The following is a 22,692-nucleotide window of genomic DNA, read 5'->3' on the forward strand; positions in this document are numbered from 1 at the left end:
AGCTCGGCAGGTGCAGCGGGCGCGCACCTGGGCCCCGCGGCGTCTCGCGTCGCCCCGCGGTGGAGCAGACCCCTCGCGCTCCCACCCCAGCTCCAGGTAAGCGCAGGGCCTCGTCCGCTCCCGCCACGTCGGATCGGCGCCAGGTGGGGCCCACTCGCGCCTGGGCATCGCCTCGGAACGGCGGCGCGAGGCCCAGTCTGAGCTCTGGCGCCGCGTCCTCAGTCCCGGGCCACCTGCGCCAGGCGGGACCTTGCGCGCCCCCCGCCCCCCGGAGCCCCCCGACGCCTGCCGGGCGGGCCCGAGGCCCGGCAGCGCTCCCGGGCGGGGCAGGAAGGCCCCTCCCCCCGCCCCGCCCCCGAGCCTGGAGACCTCGGAGAGGCTTCCCGCCGAGATCCGCTCTCGGAAAGGTTCCGCGACCACGCGGCGAGGAGCACGTGAGCGGCGCGGCGCGGCTATAAGAACCCCCGCGCGGCTGAGCGCCAGGCTGAGCGCGAGGCTGAGCGCGAGGCTGGCGGAGCCGCGGGCGGCGGGCGGCGGGCAGCGGGCGGCGGGGACGCTCCCTCCGGGACGCTCGGACCCTCGGGGGCCGCGCTCGGGCGCGCGGGTAACTTCGAGGCGGGAGTTGCCGGCACGCAGGCGCGCGCTCCCGAGGATGCTCGGCGCTCGTCGGACCCCTGGGAGAGGCGGCGGAGTCGGCGGGATCGCGGGCTAGTCGCCTGCCGGCCCCCCCCGCCCCCCCCCCGGCGCGGAGCCCGGCGCGGGACCGTCCCCGGAGGCGCCCGGGAGCCCATGGGCAGCCCGAGCCCCGCGCGCCCCCGCGCCCGCCGCCCTTGGAGCCGCGGCTGAGCCCCGCGCCCCGCGCCCGCGCCCCGCGGGAGCAGGTGTCCGCACGGGCGGGCCGGGCCGCCCTCCGCGGATAAAGTTTGGCGACTGGCTTCCCTCGGTCCCCGCCGCCGCGGACACGGACATGGGCGCGGGCCGGGCGGCGGGCGCGGGCGCCTCCCCGCGCGCGTAGCCGCCGCCAGGCTGAGCGCCCTCCGGCCGCGGCGCTGAGCCCCGGGGGCGGCCCGGGGGCCCGGGGTCCGCATGGCCGCTGCGCGCCGGCCCGAGCTGTGCGCCCCGGAGCTCGCCGGCGGCGCCTCGGGCTCGGGGCGGCTCTGAGCCGCGCCGCCTGCGGGCACCGACCCGGCCGTTCCGCGGGGGCGCGGGCAGGAACCGAGACCAGGCGGCGGCGGCGGCGGCTCCGGCTCCTCCTCCTCCTCCCCCTCCCCGAGGGCGATGTGGCCGGCAGGTGCGGGCACCAGGCTGCCCTGCCCCCGGGACTCTGCGCTGCGGCGGGCGGCTTTCTGCGGGAACCTCTCCGCCCTGCCCACTCACCTCGTGCCCGCCGGCCGAAGCGTGCGGGTCTTCATCAGCGCCAACCCTGAAGGTGAGCCCCGGCGCTCGCGTCCGTCCGTCAGTCCGGCGGGGCCGCCGCGCAGCCGTCCCCCCGCGGAGGCCGCGGCTGCCCCGAGCGCGCGGGGACGGCGCCGCAGCCACTCGCGCTCCCCCTGCTCGGGCCCCGCGCCCTCGGCCCCCGCGGGACACCCAGTGGCGCGCCCCCTCCCCGGCCCGGGTTGCTCCCCCAGCGCGAGCTCAGAAACGTCCGAGCAGAGTAGCCGACGCTTCTGGAAGCTCATCCTCCGCCCGGCCGCCCTTTCTCTAGCAGCGGGCTTCTCCCCCGGGGGTCTCGCCAGCGCGACGGGTGGCGCGCTCCGCTCCGGCTCCCGCTCCCGCTCCGGCTCCCGCTCCCGAGGGAGGGCTCCCCGCTCCCGCTCCTGACGCCCGTCCCCGGCGGGGCGGCGGAGGGACCCCGGGGTTCCCTGGGACCCGCAGACCGAAGGGCCGCGGAGGCTGAGCGGGAACCGGCGGCGAGGCCCGGGCTGGGCGCGCGCTGGCCTCGGGGAGGCGCGCCCGGGGTGGGCTCCCTCCGGGCCCGCAGCCTGGCCTGCTCCCGCCGGCCCCGGGCAGGCGCCAGACGCAAACCCGGGGATCTGCTGCATTCACCAATCACCGCTGGGTGGGTCGTGCCCCACCCCGCCCCACCCCACCCCACCACACCCCACCCCTTTTTTGTTTTGCTCCACACCGCCTTTGAGTTCTAGGACTTGAACGGTAACTTTCGTTACTTAGCAAGTGCAGGGCAAGTAGGATGCATCGGACTTAAACTGGGTAAGACTGCAGGAATTGCTCCTTTCTAGACAAAATAAACGTCCGGCCCGCAAGAGAAGTTTGGAGGGGACTTTCTTAGGCTCTCTAACAGAAAAGGAAAAGGAGAAGTTAACGGTCATGAGATGCAGTCGTTTGCAAAAACCCAAGACTTGGTTGCTTGTGAAAAAGCAGTTAGAGAGGACTACAAAGAGTGACTTTCTAAACTAGGTTTAAGAAAGGAAGCTCAGGTGAAGTTTACTTATGACAAGGGGATTGAGGAAAGGAGTTGATCGCTCACAGTAATTCTAGAAGGAATATATGCTTTTGAGATGGGGGTACGACTGTCCTATAAAGTTTACAGCTCACTTTCACGGAATTGAATACTTCAGGAAGGCATTTAGGAAACTACTGTGCACTCTTTTAATATCCTCTTAAAATCTCAGGGATGTCTTCCAGGATTTTAACTTGAATCTGAATAAAGAAAACCATGGAGATGTGCAGCCTATTTAAAGGGTATGAAAATCTGCAACTTTAAGGGTTCAGTGTTTTGCTTCTTTTATATGGTGCTGAAACATTTTATAGGTGGTTGAGAGAATTGTGTTAGAAAATGTTTAGTCTTAAAATTTTCAGTTCTAAGCTTAAAAGAAATCTCATGGGGAGTGTTTAAGTCTGCTGATGTAAAACCAGCTAAATTTCTGGTTTTCTTTAAATGTGTTGCTTCAAAGGAATGTGAGAATTTTAATATGATCAATAATTTTCCCTTTAAACTTGTATTTCCTTTAAATAAACGATCATGAATTTAAGTCAGCTTAATACTGAATTAATATTTAAGATTAATGACATTTTTCTTAGGCTTGTACATGATTCTTCAAAATTTCAAGTTTCTTTAAAGTTTTACCATATATTAATCTTTGAGCAAACAGGAGGAGGGAGGCATGAATGGTTTATGTCTCCTGGTCACCATTTGAGCTGGAGAGCTTGCTCATTGATCCAAAAGGACCAGCAATGTGACTTCTACCTAAGAAGTTGAAATAGGGGCAGCATCTCAAATTTTATTCAAATTGGAGAGTCGAGGGTATATTGAATAGAAGAGAGAGATGGGTATTTTTTTTTTTCTTTTTGGACTTGTACATGAAACCTTGCAATCTTGGTAAATGCTCTATCAGAGGCAGCCCTTTAGCACAACATTTTTATGGATGCAGTTCAGGAAGCAAATGGTTGTGTTTCTCTTTGATCCAGTATTAGATTCTTGGCCAATACCCAAGAGCCTCTCCACTGTCCAATTAAGACAAAGAACATTATGTCATGCTTTTCTTTACAAGTGGAAATCAATTGATGTTCTAAATAAAAGATGCTTTGTGTTGAATTCCTAGCAATATGTTTAAGAATCATCCAGCAAGGGTCTCCCTTAGATTATTGCATTAATAGGTATTGTTTAAAAAGGCTCCTATGGACTTTACCTATCAGTAGTAAAGGTAATATATGTCTTTTGAATGTAAAAATTACTTTCTCAAATGTTAGCTCATTCAGTATTCTAATTTTGATTTCCATCGTCAAATCCTGTGAGGATGGTGGGCCAGAGGCTGTTCTCCCTGTTTTACAGATAAGGAAACTAAGGCTGTGCCTGGGGAAGCTACTTGCCTGCACTCCTATAGCAGAGTGAAACAAGGTGAAGCCCCTTCAGGGGACTCAGAACCTCCCTCTTGATACTCTTTGGCCCAGCCTAGGTTCCTGCCAGATTTCTGTGAAGTATCTTATCCCTACATGGACAAGACAATCAGCTGGATCCGGTGGATGAGTGTTTTTCTTACTCTTGAATCCTGACAGCCAGAGCTGATAGCAGGAAGGGACCATGGCTGGCGGCCCTGACCCACTTCACCTATACCAAAAGGTAGTATTAAGGGTATTCAAGGAAATTTCAGAATGTTCTGGACTATGATGGACTTGTTCCTGTCCAGAAGTTTATCTACATCTGGCCAATCCCTACCACATTAAAGGCACTGGAGAAGAACCAGTGTGTGTCAGGGTGGGGGGGGGGGTGGCAGGGGGGGATGGGAGGATGGGAATAGCGTTTTACCGGATTCTCTTACATAGATAGGCAATGGACCTCATCTAGTCCCACCTTCCACACAACATAGAAATTCCATCTGTGGCATCTGTATTAATCCTTGGAAGTCTTCTTGTCATTTAGCCACTGTCTCTCTGCCAGGATGGCACTTATACCTTCTTGAAACAATGATTCTAAAACACATATAAAATCTTCCACTGTGATTAGCCTTAATTGTTCTGTGAATATGCAAGAGGAGAGGAGCCAGCACAATTCTCTCCCTATGTTGAAATTCACTAGGACCTAATAAATAATCTCTTTGCCTCAATTCTTTTTTTTTTTTTTTCCCTTTCTTTGCCTCAATTCTTAACCAGTTTAAAACAAAGTAAGTCTTAGCTTGGGCTGCTGCAACAAAATACCGTAGACCTAAGTGCCTTTCGCAACAAAATGCTATAGACTAAGTGGCTTTGGCAGCTTATTCCTCACCGTTCTGGAGACTGGAAAGGCCAAGATTGAGGTGTGGGCAGGTTTGGTTCCTGGTAAGGGGCCACTTTCTGGTTTGCAGTTGACCATCTTCCCACATGTGTCCTCACATGGCAAAAGACACAAGCTCTGGTTTTCTTTTTCTTTAGAAAGGATGCTAATCCCAGGACATCTGGGTGTTTGAGCATCTGCCTTTGGCTCAGGGCGTGATCCCAGGGTCCTGGAATGGAGTCCTCCGTCAGGCTCCATGCATGGAGCCTGTTTCTCCCTCTGCCTGTGTCTCCTCCTCTCTCTGTCTCTCATGAATAAATAAATAAAATCTTTAAAAACCATTTTTCCATTTTTTTAAAAAAGGATACTAATCCCATAATGGAGGCCCCACCCCAAAGACCTCATCTAAACCTAATTACCTCCCAGAGGTCCCACCTCTGACTACCTTCACATTAGCTGTTAGGGCTTCAACCTATGAAAGGGGGAGGGGCAGAAACATCAAGTCCATAACCTTCTGCCCCTGCATACCCCCAACAAATTCATGTCCTTGTTGCATGCAGATTCTGTTCATTCCCTCCCAACAACTCCAAAATTCTTGACCTGTTCCAGCAACAACACTAAAGTCTACACCCGACAGTCTCCTCTAAATACAATCTAAATTTGCTATGGGTGGAACTCCAGATATGATTTATCCTAAGGCAGAATTCTTTCCTGCTGTGAACCTGTGCTGTGAAACCAGCAACATTATTATTATTATTATTATTTATTATGGGATGGTGGGACAGGCATAGGGTTAGCGTTCTCATCCCAAAGAAAGATGAAGGGTCCCAAGTAAGTTCAAAACCTAGCAAGGCAAATACCGTTTGGTCTTCAGTCTTAAGGCTCTTGGAATAAACCTCTTGGTTTTGAAGCTCTGCCTTCCATACCCCCTGGGGTGGCAGTTCCACTTTTGTAACTCTCTGGGGAAGGAGTGGCCCACTGAGACTCCAAGAGGCTTTGGACCCATGCCATCTGCCCTGTTGAAGCCCTGGTGATACCTTCCCCCCAACCTTTCTACCAAGGAGGCAGCCCTGATCTCCAGACCTCCTATGGGATCATTCTTCCTTTGTCTTGAAGAATCACACATACACTGATGAATAGCCAAATCATCTATTCCTACAGGATCTAAGAAGTCTGTTGGCCTTCCTTCCTTTGAAACGGTCTCTGTCTTCCTCAGTTCCAGCTGACCTTGTTTATATGGGTATAAACCATACTAATTTCCTCATCAAATGGTTGGTCAGCCATACCCTTGGTGTTCTTTTCAGAACAAGCTTTGTCATTTTTTTGTAATAGGGATAAGCTGAGCGTTTTCCAGATCTTTAAGTTCTGATTCTTTTTTGCTTCATTCCATTCTCAATTCCTCCCCTCGCCCCCCATCCCCTAAGCACTCAGGAGGAACCAAGCCACCCCTTTATCCAGCTGCATGGCTTACCAAGGACTACCTTCCACAAAACACTAGAGCACAGTTCAGCTACATCGGTTACTCCTTTACAACACTCCCCTTCCATCTGTTGTGCAATAACACATCAATGGCCATATATTCTTCTGTTCACGATTTCTGTATTTTCTAAGAAGATAGAAGCTTTCTCCACTTTCCTTTCTGAACCCTCCACAGAATTGCCATTAACTGTCTCTTCATGGCAATCTTGGCATTTTCTAGCATGCACCTCCAGGCTCTACCCATTACCCTGTTCCAAAGCAGTTTCCAGATGTTTAGGTATTTGTTACAGCCGCATCCACTTCTTGGGACCAAAATATGTCTTCATTTCATAGATTTGCCATAATATTTCACACAAAGTGGGTTTTAAAGAACAGAAATTTGGGATCCCTGGGTGGCACAGTGGTTTGGTGCCTGCCTTTGGCCCAGGGCGCGATCCTGGAGACCTGGGATCGAATCCCACGTCGGGCTCCCAGTGCATGGAGCCTGCTTCTCCCTCTGCCTGTGTCTCTGCCTCTCTCTCTCTCTCGCTGTGTGCCTATCATAAATAAATAAAAATTAAAAAAAATTATTTAAAAAAGAACAGAAATTTATGGTCTCATGAATCTGGAGCTAAAAGTCCAAAAACAAGGTGTCAGCAGGATCATGCTCCCACCGAAGGCTCTCAGGAAGAGTCCTTCCTGGTCTCTTTCTAGCGTCAGTAGCTTCTGGTGGTCCTTGATGTACCTTGGCTTGTAGCTTTGTCACCCCAGGTCTGCCTCCATGGTCACAGGGAAGAAGGTCATGTCGTCATGTGGTGGAAGGAGAATTGTATCTTGTCCTCCTTTTATAAAGATAGTAATCCCATCATGGAGGCCCCACCCTCATGACCTTGTCCATACCTAATTACCTCCCCAAGGTCTCACCTCAGGATACCATCACTTTTGGGGTTGGGGCTTCAACATATGAATTTAGGGGAACATAACCATTGACTCTGTAACAGGTAAAGACTAATATAGAAAGAAGGCTGTGTGATGCCTTTATTACTGCTAAAAACTGATGCAAGCCCATATTCCTTTGTCATCTTTTGGGCCAGATGTGATTTTGGAATTCCATATTTTTTAGGTTTTGGAAGAAAATGGTGCATGTGCTGTTGATTATTTAGGGTCTGGGGTAACACCCCATAATAAAATATGAATATGTCTATGAGGAAACTTTATTCTACTTTCAGTGTTCTACTTTCTGCAGTGCTGGAAGGTTTTTATCTGCATTGTCCTATATGGTAGCACGAGTTAAATCGGGCTGTTGAGGCTTTGAAATGTGGCTGGTATGACTAAGAATCTGAATTTGTAGTAGAGTATCTAATTTAAATGTAAATAGGTACAATGAGGCTACTGGCTACCACAGGCAACACAGAGCTCTAAGTGGAGAAACCAGGACTTTACCTGTAGTTTCATGTCTGTTAAGGTCAGGTTTTGGTGACTCAGGTCACTTAAGGTTTTGCTGCCAGATGAACTGGGGAAAATTTTTTTTGTTTTCAGTGCTTTGAGGATTTTGGAAGTGCAGGTAAGGACTGTGGACCTGTCTGAGGGGGGAATATGGCTTTTTCCTTTAGGCAAGTAAGGTTTTCTAGTACTGAACCTCAGGATTCCTTGAACTTACTACCCCCACCCCCACCCCTGCCCCAGTCACTCAGCAATGCACAGGGCGTAAACCTGTCCCTTCCCCCAACTGCTGGACAGAGTTGACCCTTTTACTATTGAAGACATGGAAGAGCAGAGAAGAATGACAGGTTCATTTACAAGAGAGAACGAAGGGCCTGGGCCATTTGTGTTCAGATTTTCCTTCCAAATGCATCCCTCTGATTAAGACATTTCCCCCTGAGAAGTATGTAATGGCCCTGTCCAGGGCTACTGTGCTCCTGGATTTCCTTGGAGAAAAAGATGCTCCCTGACATCTATTTTTGCACATTTTCTTCACCCAGTCTGATTTATGCACTGGCCATTTTGAGAATCATGCACATCTGTCCACAGCATTAATGATCAGATGCCTTTCCCATTTCCACTTAGACTTTGTCCTCTGCATGTCTTTGTATCTTCCTGAACTCTCTCCTCTATACCTTTGGGGTCTTGGTAGGAAAGCTTGTTCTCCATTTTGGCACAAGCCACAGTAAAGAGAGAAGTATTTTCCCTACATTGCTGCAACCAGTATGTATTTTACTGTAGCTTCTGCTCCCAGGCACTAGACAGAAAGATGTGCATCAAGAAATTCATATGGAAGCTGTGAATACTCTTCACTGTGTTCCTCTTACCTTCCCTATAATGCTAATTATTTCTGAGGCTCCCAGTTTTTTTTCATAGTTTTGTGAGTAATTAGAAAAAATACAATTAACACAGCAAAATCATATCTATATGGGGTGTGTGTGTGTGTGTGTACATATACACACACACACACATACACACAGCTGTTTGATGCCTCAGAAACATTTTTAAGAGTTAAGAGTCTTAAAGAAGAATATACTGAACCGTTATCCTATGATAAGTGCACATAGAACACTTATAATGCGTTCTGAAATTGTTATTCAGGCAGCAGAAAATGCTGGATACAGGTGCAGACTGCGTAGCCGGACTGCCTGCGTTTGCCTCCTCAATCCACCATTTGATGCTGTGGTTCTTTAGCAGGTTGCTTAGTTACTCTTTTCTCAGTTTTCTAATCTGTAGAAGAGAACCACAGGAGTGCCTGCCTTGCAGGGTCATTGAATGAGTATTGTAAAGCGCTTAGAATAGTGCTGGGCACATAGTAAACATGAAATCCGTGTTTGCATTTATTATCCTTATTATCTTCATTACTAGTTTCTGCTGTGATCCAGACACTGTGCAGGTATGGAAAGATTAAAAAGGCATTTCCTGCCCTCGAGGAAAAGCAGTTGTAGGGGCATATCAGTTAGAATTCCATAGTAAAACCAGAACCACTCCAGATTCTTCAGGGATCCCAGCAGTCCCAAAACTCATTGTAAGGATCCAGTCAGTGAGTAAAAGGGTCAGCACTGGGCATTTAGGTCACCTTGCCAAAGCTGTCCCCTAGAGGGCTGGAAACTGTAGAAACCACTGCCAGTTATCCTTGCTGCGTACTGGGTAGCTGGCCAGATTCTACAAACACGCACATCTGCTGAAACCACACGTCAGCCACCACAACTCACGGCAGAAGAACTTCCCCTGTGCCCTTGCTGCCCAGGCCTCATGCAGACATGCCCCCTGGCAGAACCAGAATTGCCCCTGGACTCTTGCAGCAGGTAAGTCTGGGAACTTCCAGACTTCCAGCCCTTATACTGCAAGGAGCGAATGACAGGAAGTGCTAATGGATACTCAATACCAGGAAACAGTATCTAGTCCAGGGAGAAGGCACACTTTGACTTATTCAACCAGGAAATAGTCATGAAGCACCTCCTGCATGTGGAGGGCCGTTCTGGTGCTTAGCATACAGCAGTGACAAAACAGGCAGGTCTCTGTTCTCGTGCAGTTGACGTAAATAGTGTATGTGTTGAGTACCATGCTAAAGATATGAGCATGGCATTAAAGAGACAGTGAGGAGGCGTAAGCCAGCATGGAGCTCAGAATGCGGGTTGGGAGGCTCCCCAGAGGACCAAAGAGAGCCAGGTGTAAATGCTCTCCTACATGGTTATCAAATATGAGGCAAAACGATGAGGAGATCTCTGCAGGATATAGAAAGAGATGATCATTATTCAATGAAGAGCTTTCATCCCTTCAAACAAGAGAGTGGAGCTGTTGTCTTGAGGTGATACTACCACTTGTCCCTTAAAGGTGGCTCATTCAGAATGACATGTGAAAGAAAGCACGGCTTGGAGTGTAGAGTACACTCTACAAATAGATTGTGACTTTATGGTTTAGTAAATCATCTACAGCTCTTTTAAAAATCTTGTCACTGTAGCCATGACACCATTTGCTGTTTTAAAGGGTGTGTGGCAAATTTGCATTTTATTTGTTTCAGTTGTCTGCAGCTTATTTGTTGTTAACTTATTTGTTCCGGTTCTCACAGTTCTGTACCTGCCTGCGAATTGGAACAGGGCTTGGCCTGCAGGAGACAAGTAGCTCTGTTCCACTGAGCCATTGGCTCCAGTGGCTCAGTTGACTGCGTTCAGCTCAGCCTGGGTGGAACTGGGCTGGAAGGTTCAAGGCGGCTGCACTCCTTTGTCTGGCACCTAAGGTCTCCTCCGTGAGGGCTTGCTCTCCAGCTTTTCTTGTCATTCAGGAATCTAGCCCAGGATTCCTTGTAGGGGATTGGCTACTCTAGAGAAAGGAAATGGCAGCCAGCAGGCCTCTTTAGTCCCTGGAAGTCCTAGGATGTCATTTTCCCTGTGTTCTTTCTCTGCAAGTCCTAGGCTAGCCCAGATTCAGAGGGAGGGGAAATAGACCTTTGTATAAGGAGAGGCAGGTGCATATGGGGGGGAGGGAATTAATGGTAGCCAACTTTGAAAGCTACCAAAACTCCAGTTATATTGTGTAGTTTCTTTGGCCTTTGCCATAATTAGGTTAAATGAGAAAATGCATGAAAAGTGAGGAAACTAGTGGCCTGGCACATAGCAAGTGCCCAACAGTGTTAACAGTTGTGACGATCACAGTTGAGTTTTGACTCCATCCACAGTACTCTTCTAGAACCTTCCGTATTCTAATCTGAGAAGAACCAGAGTCTGCAAATAGGTAAAAATACCACCGTCTTTACTAGAAAGGTAATAATGGAGAGTATTTTTTGTGCTGCCTAATACTAGACATCAGAATTAGACATTCTTCGACCCGCCCACACTGGTAGGGATTGGCCTCCAGGGTGGGGTCTGCCCCAAAAAACATTGAGCCTGGGGAAGAGAGTATGACCCATACTCTGTGTGGACAGGTCAGTTCCTGGTGGAAGGAGTAAGTAGGTGGGCTGAGCTTGCCTGGTTTACTTTTCCCATATTTTCAGTCAAATAAATCATCCTTTCAACCCTCTCATCCCCATTCCAGGAAGGGATCTCATGCTCCAGAAGAAACCCTCCGTTAGAGGAAGAAGCTGAGGTTTCTCCCCTAACCTGAATACTTACCTATTTCAGTTTTAACATTTGTACACAGTGAGATCCTTTAATTACCAAAGATCATTTACATCATGTATCTAGTTTGACATAACACAAATTATATCACAGCCAATATCTGATACAAGGGAAGACAGTAAGCTATAAGGTGTGACATAGTTTGTATGCAGTAATAGGAACTGCATCAGCTATCAGTGTCAGCTTCATTAGGTAAGGGCTTCACAAGGCCTTGGGAAAAGTCACTTCATCTCTCTAGAAATAGTAAGTTGTTTTAAACCACTAAGTTTTGATACTGGATAGTTTGATACACAACAACAGACAATTGAAAAAAATAAAGTACACCCTTGCAAACACCCTTTAAAATGGCAAATGACACAATTCCTACAGTGTAACGGGAATGCATCTACAGGGTAATTGGGATTGATAAAGTAGGCTCAGAGTTCTTTTCAACCCAAAACATCCTAGAAGTTTTGTCCTTGATGGTCATGTGATTTAAATCAATGTAAAGCTTGGAAGTAGTTCAACAATATCCATACATGCTGAGTTATAGACAGTCACTCTAGAAGAAAGTCTGGTGCTCCTAACTAAAAAACAGACACCTTCATCTTGCTTCTTCAGAGCTTCCTCTTTCATCCTATTTTTTATTGAAATCAAACAGGATTCATTCTGCAAATTAAAGTAAGTAGGCTAATGTGGAATTAGAAAAAGGATCTGTGGTAGGAAGTTAATAAAAGGATAGAAACTACAGCTTTGGATGCAATTCAAAGGGAATAATACCCACTTCTAATGAAATGCTTCCTGGAAATCTCATTTTCAATCCAAAATATTTCCTTGGCTTTAACATGGGTACACTCAAAACAAAGAGCAAAGCCCAGATGCCAGGTGTCTTGTTCCAAGAGTGATGACAGTCTAACTCAGAAATGAAACCGCAAAATTAGAAGGAGGTCTTTCATAATGCTTAATCTGATCCATTATGGATAGTGTCAGATTCTTGCCGCGAATAGATTCCCTTCAGAATTTATTCTAAGCATCACTGGCAGTATTTATTAGATCCCCACTGTGTACAGCTGAACTCCTCTCACTAGTTGTGGAGGGGGACAGAGAAAGTACAAGATTCGTGCTATCTTCATTCTTTAAGTTCCTGCAGCTAGGAGGCAGGACAAGCACAGCTACCAGAAACACACTGTGGATGATTCCAAAGGCCACTTGGAATAATTAGAATCGAACTGTGGTGTCCGATATCCCAGTCAGGCACAAGCTGGTCAAATTTAGTCAAAAGAGAAAGACTGGGTTGTGTCAAATATAAGATCTAGACCTCGGTACCGTCGTGGAGTGGCTGCTGGGAAAACTGGGCCAGCTGTTAATGATGAGAACAAGTCTAGATCCAAAAGGAAGGTGCGGTTTTTGAAGAGAAATCATTTGTTACCATAGAGTTGAGCAAAGAAGCTTAGTGAGCACACGTATGCTGAAATTTAATTTCCTCAAGTGTCAGAAACTTAGAGGAGTTTACACAGATAATAACTGGAAGGGTTTGGGCAGGTGGAAAGTATGAAAGTAGAGGGAGAGTTTGGGCACAGGACTGCCATCCTGAGATAGGGAGTGTGTGGGGAGGAAGTAGGGGTGGCAAGAAGCATCTGCCAAAACCAAGGCAGGATCCCAGCCCCTAGTCATAAGGTGGGACTGAGGTCCTGGGACAAGGTGCAGGCTCCTGTTGGGACCGGAACCCAAGGCCAAGGCTATAGCTGCTGCCTGAGTGATCCAATCCTGAGTCTCAGAGGGTTGAGAATATAGGAAAGTAATAGTAAATGTTTCCTGGCTGATAATAGCCAGCACTGTAGGTGGCGGGAAGTATAGTTCTGAATATCTCAGAGAAAAGATGCAGGGGCTAGGCAGCAGGAAGCCTTGTTCAATAAAAACAAGGAATTCAAAACAATGTTTGAGAGATTAGAAAGACTTGATTGTCCTAGTTGAAGACAATGAGGTGTTCCAGAAAGAGGGAAGAGGATATATCCTGGAAGTCAAGTTACTCTGATTGCTTAATCATTAGTGGTCGACTAAAATGTTCTGCAGCCACAAATGTGTTGGGACCACATCCGTGCTCAATGGGAAAGAGAACAGAGATTGATTAGTAATGTCTGCTGTGGGTGAAGAATGGAGTGTGCTATTGTTTCCTGCAGGGAATTTGCAACTGTGAACACTTGGGAGGGGGGGCGGGGGTTTTTGGTTTGGTTCCTTTGGCCAAAGCAAAAGAGGACAAAGCCAGAGTGAAATAGGAAAAATTGGCCAAGAAATAACAAGTGAGAAATTTTCTTGACCAAATGATAGAACTAATAGAATCACCACTTTCTAAAGAAGGAAAAATGTGCTGAGGCTGTAAAATAGGCTGAAAATCTACTTGCATGTTGATAGAACCTGCATACTAGTTAGTTGCTAAGGAAAGGAAGTAGGTTCAAGCAGATAATCTCACCCAGTTGACAGGATTCTAGAATATTCTCTAATTACAATGGAATTCAGGGCCACCCGGGTGACTCAGTCAGTTGGTTGAACATCAGACTCCGTTTCGACTGAGGTCGTGATCTCAGGGTCCTGGGATAGAGCCAGCAGGCTCAGCACAGGGTCTATTTGTCCCTCTCCCTCTGCTCCTTCCCCACCCCCACCCCCCTGCATGTATGCATGCACTCTTCTCTCTCTCATATAAATCAATAAAATCTTTTTTTAAGAAATGGAATTCAGAAACCTCTGAGGTCACTATGATAAAAAGCAATGAAGTTAAAACTATCAAATATTCAAGGAAAAGAGTAAATCTGAGGACACTAAAAAGACATGAAAATAAAGTTTCCTTTTAAGCCAAGGTCTCTATTCAGAAGCCTGAATAATCTACATGGAGAAGCAGTTGCAGTAACAATAAGGAGAATTTGTAGGAAAAATAGGAAAAGACGCAGACCTTCCCACCTCGGAGGGTTTGCTGTTCCGGGGCATTCGTCTGCAAAGTCATGGGGAAATGTGAAAGCATTCATACAATAGGAATTTCACAATTTAATCAAATCACTGTTGCACCTGAAATCTTATGCAGTTTGGGGGGTTTTGTCACAAGACCCTTAAGTATTTTGGCATGCAACCCACTGAAAGGAGAATCTATGATTTCTCTTCTTAGATTGGGGCTCTCCAGCTTTTGTTGGTCAATAGAAAATGGAAGAAGTGGCACTACACGGGTCCCTGGGCCCAGATTTTTAGAAGCTGACCACTTCCACTTTCTGTTTTTGGAAACACTTGTTCTTCAGAACCCAGGCACCCCATGGACCCCCCCCCCCCCCCGAAGAGAGAAGCAGCCAGCCAGCACCACCTTGCCAGAGAGGAGGATGCACTGTCTTGGAAGTGGACCTCTGCTCACATGTTGAGCTCTCCCAGCTAAGGCCTTGTGGAGCAGAGACAAGCTACCCTTCCCTGCTGAACCCCTGCCAACATTGCAGATTCCAGGGGAAGGCGCATGTTGTTCTAAGCCAATGATTTTGATTTGTTATGCAGCAATAGAGAAATTAGTAAAATAAATGCATTGTAGTGTACTGGCTAAGATGAAAGAACTGGAGGGCTAGAGTGGGTTTTGAATTCTGAGATTTGTTATAAATTTGTATAAAGTATTTAATCTCCTCAGGCTTCATTGTCCTTTTTGAAAGTTGGACATAATAATGACTACCTTATGAAATTATTGTGGGAAATCTATGAAATGCCCAAGCAACTAAAACAATGCCTGAAAGATAGCAAGGACTCATAAGTTTCTAGGTCAGAGTCTGTTAAAAGCCCTAGAAGATGAAAGAAAAGACATAGAAGGGTTTCAAGTGAAAGACAATTACTCGAATAAGTTGTCTTTGTGAACTGTGGCATGAAATGGTCATTATTTCCAGATTATGCCATCCACATAATCACATATGCTTTTAGCTTGAGGCGACTATATAAAAACACCATTTTTAAGTAATGGTTTAACACATAAAAATGAATTCAGCCCACATTGTAAGGTATTAAGTTAATAAGTTCCGTCTCTAAATAATAGAGCAGAACTACATGTTTTTAAAAATTAGTCCCCAACACTCTTTTAATACCATGAATAACAAGCAGATTTCAATAAAAGGACATTCAGACAGAAGAAAAAGATAGCACTTCCACCTTTTAATGTAAGGTATGCTCTGATCTTACGCTAAATACCTTAATTTCTTTGATACATAAAGAATCCCTTTAATGTTGCTTTAAATCTATGTAAAGTCTTGTCCTTTTTTCCAACTCCTGTTAATCTTTTAGACCTTGATGCACAGTTTGCTGTGATGTTTCAAAGCACATGTGGTGCCCACATTCGTGAGAAGGGCCATTCTTCATAAAAATGAATACTCCCTTTAGGGAGGAATACTCCCTAAGGGAGGGCAGTATCAAATCCCACGTATAACTGAAAACGGTTTCATTCCACGTGGTCATATGGTAGATTGGCCCAACTCCTCTGCACGTTGATAATTCTTACTGCGTGTGTGTAATGGTCATTGCAAACCCACATTATACTGAGCAAACAATATAGGTTTTCCTGTCTGTGTTGGTGTTTGGGGTAGAGGGGGATAGAGACAAGACGTGAAGACAAGGGAGGAGATGGGTCTCTTGACTGAGTCTCTGCAAGGTCCAGGGATAGGCAGATGACAATTTGAATCTGGAAAGGGCTAATCTTTCATTTGTTCATTGATTCTGCTCTGCAGATCTCAGACTAGAATGAGAGAGAAGACTCTCGAATCTAGGAGCTTTGGATCCAAAACAGTTTTGTTTCACAAGTTTAGAATTTGGTTATAGTAGAAAGTAGATATTTTAGGGAGTCTGGTCCCTCCACCAGGGTGGAGGGAGGCTGTGAGGCCTCCATCCTTTATATGCCTTGTATAATAATCTGAAGAAGAAGACAAAATTGAGGGCTTAGCCAAATGCTTTGGTTCTTTACTGAGATTTTTAAAAATATTTGAAGCTCTTAATCTTTTGTTTTTCTTCTCTTTTTCCTCTCAGAAATTAGTCTATCTCAACTGTGTCAGAGAGGAAAAAACAGGTTTTGCGGCAATATTATGAGCAGGATCAAAGCAGAGCTGTGCTCTGGGGGCAGCTCCAGTGGGTTTGTAAGTGGGAGGGAGGGCTCCCTTTTCAACACATTTGCTGACCTCAAATGTGTATGCATGTTTCCTCTTTGCCAGCACCTGCTTCTGCCGTGGGGCTGGCACTACAAATTTCTAGGCTGTGAGTTTCCTTTGACACCAGGGCATCCAAGAATCACAACACCAAAATTCTAGATTCAGCACTGCCCAGCGTTTACCAAACCTGTGTGACTTGGGGCAGTTTCTAGAGCCTTGAGTCTCAAATTTCCTTTCTACAAAAACAAAACCCCTCTATTTTATATTTTATGGAGTTCTGAGGATTAAATTCTGTTGTTGTATACAAACAGTGAGCTCTACATAGACATGAAGAATTATTCTTTTCTTAAAAACTCTTTCAGGGATGCCTGTGTGGCTTAGTGGTTGGACGTCTGCCTTCGGCTCAGGATGTGATCCAGGGTTCTGGGATCCAGTTCTGCATCAGGTTCCCCACAGGGAGCCTGCTTCTGTCTCTGCCTATGTCTCTGCCTCTGTCTGTGTGTTTCTCATGAGTAAATAAAATCTTAAAAAAAAAAAAAAAGAAAAACCTTTTTCAAATGCACAAGTTGTAAACTGACTCTTAAACCAATATTAAGTGACCGTTACAGTGTGATAAAGTAAGTAACATGTAGTATACAAACCATGTGCCCAAGAGATACTCCTTAAATTTAAAGACTCCTTAAGAGAAATGGAACTGGAGACAGGGAAACTGATGGGGACAGTCTCCTTCTTGCCCTGGTTCTCCTAGGTGTTCCTACCATTGCCAGGACCAACTCTAGTTCCCGAATCCCATACCCCTCATGGTTCTATGCCTGTTGTCTCTGGTCCCTCCCCAACAAAGCTAACCCTCTGTCACTGTACCCAAACTCCTCCTGCCTGGATGGCTCCCCTACTCCTTTATCCCCAGGCCAATAGGGCCTCACCCAGAGGCCAGCTAGATCCCCACAGGGCTGGCTGTGGAAGCCCACCCAGCCTGAGAGTCTCCAACCCCCAAGGTCCAAGTACCCTATTAGCTACATTCCAGGCACGTCGCTCCCCATCTCCTGCTGTAGCCACTGAGGAGGGAAGTGGGGGGAGAAGAATGTCTTCCATCAGAAAATCAGGGGCTGGGGATGAGGTGGGAAGAGATGTCTGTCGTGAAACTGGAGCATGGCAGGGCAGCTTTAAATTCTTGTGCGTTCTTCCCAAGAACAATGAGAAATCACTTACCCTAGTGTTATGGACTAGCTACATTATGTGTTTGGAGACCACTTAGGCACCTTGCCACTTTCGGAAACATTATTTTTGTGGCAAACTGCATTTTGTGTTCCATTTAAATCATGTGCAATCAGGCTTCCGTAATAGCCATTTACAAGTTGGAGAAATGTGTTTTCACCAGAGGCCTTCTCTTGCTTTCTGATATCCTCATGTGTGCATATGGGAGAATGTTCTTGTCCTTGAGACACTATGAGGTGGGATGAGGGGCATACCAGGGACCGATACGTCTGGTTTGGACAGTAGCTCTCTGACCTTGGGCATCCTCTCCGGGGCTCTTTCCTCATCTATGGAATGAAGTAGATAAAAAAAAAAAAAAAAAAAAAAAAGACAGGACTTCTGAGACCTCTTCCAGCTCCACTATTAACATGATTCCACTTCTTTGAAACTCCCCAGCAGTTCCATTTTGTTTTATTTCTGTTCAGAGAGAGAGAGCGTGGGGTCTAGCTTTTTTTCCTGACTTTGTGAATGTGTCTCTTCCATCTTCTGCAGAAAAGCAATAATATTACCTGTCCTCCTGGCCTCAGAAGTTTGTCATGATAATAGATGGGAAAGCACTTTTGAGACCACTGCATGAATATGCACTATTGATTGGAATGTGGAAAGTATAACAAAAAGCACAAGTTAGTGGGAAATGTCAGCAAGATTTAGAAACTCTGACCAAAGGTTCAGTAATAAGCTAGATAATATGAGCAGGATGAAATGTGTGAAAAGGGCCTTTTCTTTAGGCCAACAAATGAGACTTTTAAGTTGATAAAAATCATGGGGCTTTGGGTTGAATATGAACTCCCACATGGAAGGGATTGATAGTCTACCCCCAATCTTTTTTAAAAGATTTTATTTATTTATTCATGAGAGACACAGAGAGAGGCAGAGACATAGGCAGAGGGAGAAGCAGGCTCAATGCAGGAATCCCGATGTGGGACTTGATCCTGTGACCCTAGGGTCACACCTTGAGCCAAAGGCAGATGCTCAACTGCTGAGCCACCCAGGCGTCCCTCTACCCCAAATTTTGTGGTGGAATCCATTGTATGTGCACATACCACACCCAATACATATGGGGACTAGTGAGTAATAGAGATTAAAGATTCAGAATCTGGAGTTGGAAGCACTTGAGTTTGAGACTTGCTCTGTGCCATTTTCTGACTCCGTGACCTTAAATTACTCAGTTTCTCTAATCCAAGATTTGCTTATCTCTAAAATTGAAAATATCATGGGATTTTTATGAGGCTTTAATGAGATAAATCTTGCAAAATACTTACCTCATGTCTGGCACTTAATGATCTCTCATTAAATGTTAAGTCATATTATTACCATTATTAGCTCCATTATCGCTTTACCTGAGAGATGCTGACAGCTCAGCTGGGAAAGAAGTGACATCAAGCCTGGCTTACCTAGTGGCCAATCATTCAGAGAGAAAAAAGTACTCATCCGTCAATGGTATCTTTGTTGCCCATTCACTTTGAGAAGGAAAGATTTGTGACATGATGACACATTTAGGAAGCATTTATACTCTTATTTTTATTAAGCCAGAATGTTTATTTCCAACTGTCTGTCAAGGTTGACATCTTAAGAGGCCATAGTTATCATAAACATTTTTAAAAGTGCTTTTGTAGAATTATCATCAGAAATAAGTTTAAAGCCACAAGAATAGGCATGCCTTCTTCCTTTACAGTCAGACCCCATTTTTAATCAGAAATTCACAACAGTCATTTAACAAATATTTATTGAGGGCTTTCAGCATACAACCACTGTTCTAAGCTGAAGATAGAATTTACCAATGCTAAATAACTGTGTTTATTTAACAAACACATTACCTATACCTCTTGTGGTTGTAAGGATATTCTGATGGAGGGACCATATTGTAAAAAAGCAAATATGTATATTTATAAAGTTTGTGGAGGTGATGGTATATATTGTGAAGAAAAATAGAGCAAAGTAAGGAGAAAGCATTTGGGGTGTCTACTGTCTCCCAATTATGAATGGTCACAGACATTCTGTCTGGGGAGAGAATATTTGAACAGAGACATGAATCGAGTGAGGCAAGGAGCCAAGCATTTCTGCCAAGAGGTAAACATAAGAAGGAAGCAGTTAGTGCAGAGGCCCTCCAACATGGCATGCTTTAGATGTCCCAAGGAGCAGCAAGATCAGTGTGGTAGGAAATAGATGGAGACAAGGCAGTTTTCACAAAATCTTATACCCCCATATGTCAGATATCAATCAACCAGAACAGATGACATCTATAAGCAACCAGTAAGCTGAACTTAGTGTGTCTCTGCCAAGCATCAGCCTTGGTAAGCAAAAAGATCAGGGAACTTAGGAAGGCCAGATCATGTGGGGCCACCATGCTCTCTCAGCATAATTTCTAGGCTTAGCTCGACAAACCAACTTTACCCATAAAAGATAAGAAGATAAGGGTTATTGCTATTTATTTGGGGGAGTACATTTATTCATTGACTCAGGTTATTTTAAAAAGTAGTTCTAGGGGCGCCTGGGTGGCTCTGTTGGTTGAGCATCCAACTCTTGGTTTCTGCTCAGGTCACGATCTCAGAGTTGTGAGATCAAGTCCCCACATGAGGCTCCATGCTCAGAGGGGAATCTGCTTGAAGATGCTCTCCCTCTGCACCTCCATGCCTCCACCCCCACTGTCATGGGTGTGCATGCTTTCTCTCACTCTCTCTCAGATAGATGGATAAATCTTTTAAAAAAAATATTTTCAAAGTGATTCTAAGAAAACTTCAAGGCACATTTGTTAAATCTGATCTGTATTTGTTTTTAATTCAGCAGTTCCTTCATCAGTAGGCTTAAAAAAAAAAAAAGTGGAACCTAACCTGCATCCCCTGACTACCCCGGCTTCTAGGAACCAAAATGGAAGGGGATGAGGGACATAATTATTGAATGTTTGAAGGCAGCAAATGGCGAAGTGCCCTAAACCTCGGGAATAAGACAACTACAAGAGAAGAGAAAGCCACCTATTCATATGTGACCTGGGCAGATGGGAAATCTTCTCTGAGGTGGTAGAGGTTGGGGTCAGCCTTGGTCTCTGGGTGCTGGGAAGTGGCACAGGCTGCTCCTTGGTATATCTTTAGGTAGATTCCCTGCCATGCAATTTAATTAAAGCACTGAGGAAACCTGTAAAAAATCCTTGGGAGGAGTAACCAAGGCAGCAATTCAGGAGCCCATTAAAAAGTTGATGGGATGGGGACTGCCAGCACTAGCATGTCTAACTCTGCGAGGGCAGCCCCAGCTGTGAGATTGATGGTGGTCAACATCTCAGAGGCCTGAGTGAATGTCACCTAGGGCATCTTGCAGCCCAGCAGCAGCAGCTGTGATGTGACCCCCATCAGAGACAACCAGGGACTGCATGGTACAGTTTTCACAGCTGCTAAGATCCCAGGACACCTTGTATATATTAGACCTGTAATTTCAGCAGGTAAACCTAAGAGCCCACAAGGAGAACACATTAAGTTACATGTTTCATAGCAGGTCCCCAAGATGACCCAAGAGTTTCATACTGGCTATTACCTTTTCATGAGAAGTCATGCACTCATTCATTAAAGAAACACTGCATGCCCACCACATTCCCTTCCCCAGTCTGGTTTGGAGACTAAGGAAGCAAAAGCTTTCCATGTGTTAACCATGACAAAGAATCATGTGGCTTTAGGCTCTGGAATCAGAAAGCACTAGGTCTGGTATCTGGATCCCACCGTGTTGTGCCCGTGTGTCATCTTCCTCAATTTCTCTGAACTTGGGTTTCTTATTGCTGATACAGGCTAAAAATAGTATTTGACTTATAAAGTTTGGGTGAGGATTAATGAAATAGTGTATGGAAGCACTTAGCACTGTGACTGGCATAATAGACGCACTAACACTAGCTGTTCTGATGATAATTCAGAATGGAAGTAGAATGTGTGTGAGAGAGAGAGTTGGGGATGAGGAGGAGGAGGAAAAGAGGAAGGAAGAATACTAGGGAGAAGAAAGGAGGAGAGAATAGCCAGGAAAAATAGAGAGGAAAAGAATTAGAGGTGTGCCGAGCTGTGTGAAGACAAAACATCCAAGGTCTTTATAAACTTTTAACAGAGAAGATATTTAAAGACAAGAGAATAATAGCCTGGAATGGGCCCTAAATTATTTTCAAAAGAAGAAGTGATTTTAGTAGTAGTGTTTTGGAAGGTCTTTGGATGTGATGAAAGATTACCTTTATTCCTGACCATTTACTAGCACTTTCTGAGCACCCCTCAGACAGGATAGCAGTTAGAGAGTGCTAGGGTTGTATCTGATTGTTACTCTGATGGAGATTCCAGAGTAGGACAACAGGGCAGTTGATAGTCATTCCATTCATTTCTGATTGAACTAACCAGACCAGACCAAGGGAGATATTGGACTCACGCTCCTTCAATCTATCTTTCCCCTCCCAGTGCTAACAGATAACTGTCAGCTTAATTTAGTGCCTGGCTGAATTCAGATGTGATAGGTGATTATTCTTTATCAGTCACTAGCTATGTAATAGGAAGACATGGAAAATTGGAGCGGCTCACTGAAGGTGACATAGCTTCATAAGCCTCCTGTGTTCCCAGCATTTCAGAAAAGTTTGCTTTGCTTTTGGTGGATGTGTGATTTGTATAGTTTCTCTCCCTTAGGTAAAATGTTTCTCTATCCTCCATCATCCTGGAGTCATGTTGTCATGTTGTCTCTAATTTTGAATTTTTATAACCAGCTGACTGACCTTTTTCCTAAATAGGTCATTTTGTGGTACAGTCAGTAAACTTGGTGTTCTGGGGATTTTTGCCCAAGGAGGTTGAATATATTTATGTCTGGATGTGTCCATATGTCAAACAGATATTTCAATCTATATTTGAAAGCTGTCGAGGTTGTAGCATTACAAAATTCCCTGCTCTACAAAATGAAATGAAAACAAATACCCTTCGCATATAACTGGATATTTTCAAAAGTTCAAGAAAGATGTAAAAGTGAGGCTTTATTCAATAAGAAAATCATTAGCAAAAATATAGGATCTAGCCCTTTATCATTAATTCCATTA

The 22,692-nt window shown here is 45.8% G+C and overlaps 1 protein-coding gene across 2 annotated transcripts in view; it reads left to right on the forward strand.

The window, feature by feature from the left end:
- Positions 1 to 1,158: 1,158 nt before the first annotated feature.
- Positions 1,159 to 22,692, forward strand: part of NWD2 (NACHT and WD repeat domain containing 2) — a 174,341-nt gene continuing 152,807 nt past the window's right edge. For both annotated transcript variants that reach the window (XR_008664553.1, XM_055326247.1), the window contains exon 1: positions 1,159 to 1,429. Coding sequence is in view for 1 of the 2 variants with exons in the window: in XM_055326247.1 (XP_055182222.1) it covers positions 1,279 to 1,429 (151 nt within the window). In the remaining variant the exon portion in view is untranslated. The remainder of the gene's footprint in view (positions 1,430 to 22,692) is intronic.

Source organism: Nyctereutes procyonoides, unplaced genomic scaffold (genome assembly GCF_905146905.1).
Source record: "Nyctereutes procyonoides isolate TBG_1078 unplaced genomic scaffold, NYPRO_anot_genome, whole genome shotgun sequence".
Classification (NCBI taxonomy): Eukaryota; Metazoa; Chordata; class Mammalia; order Carnivora; family Canidae; genus Nyctereutes; species Nyctereutes procyonoides.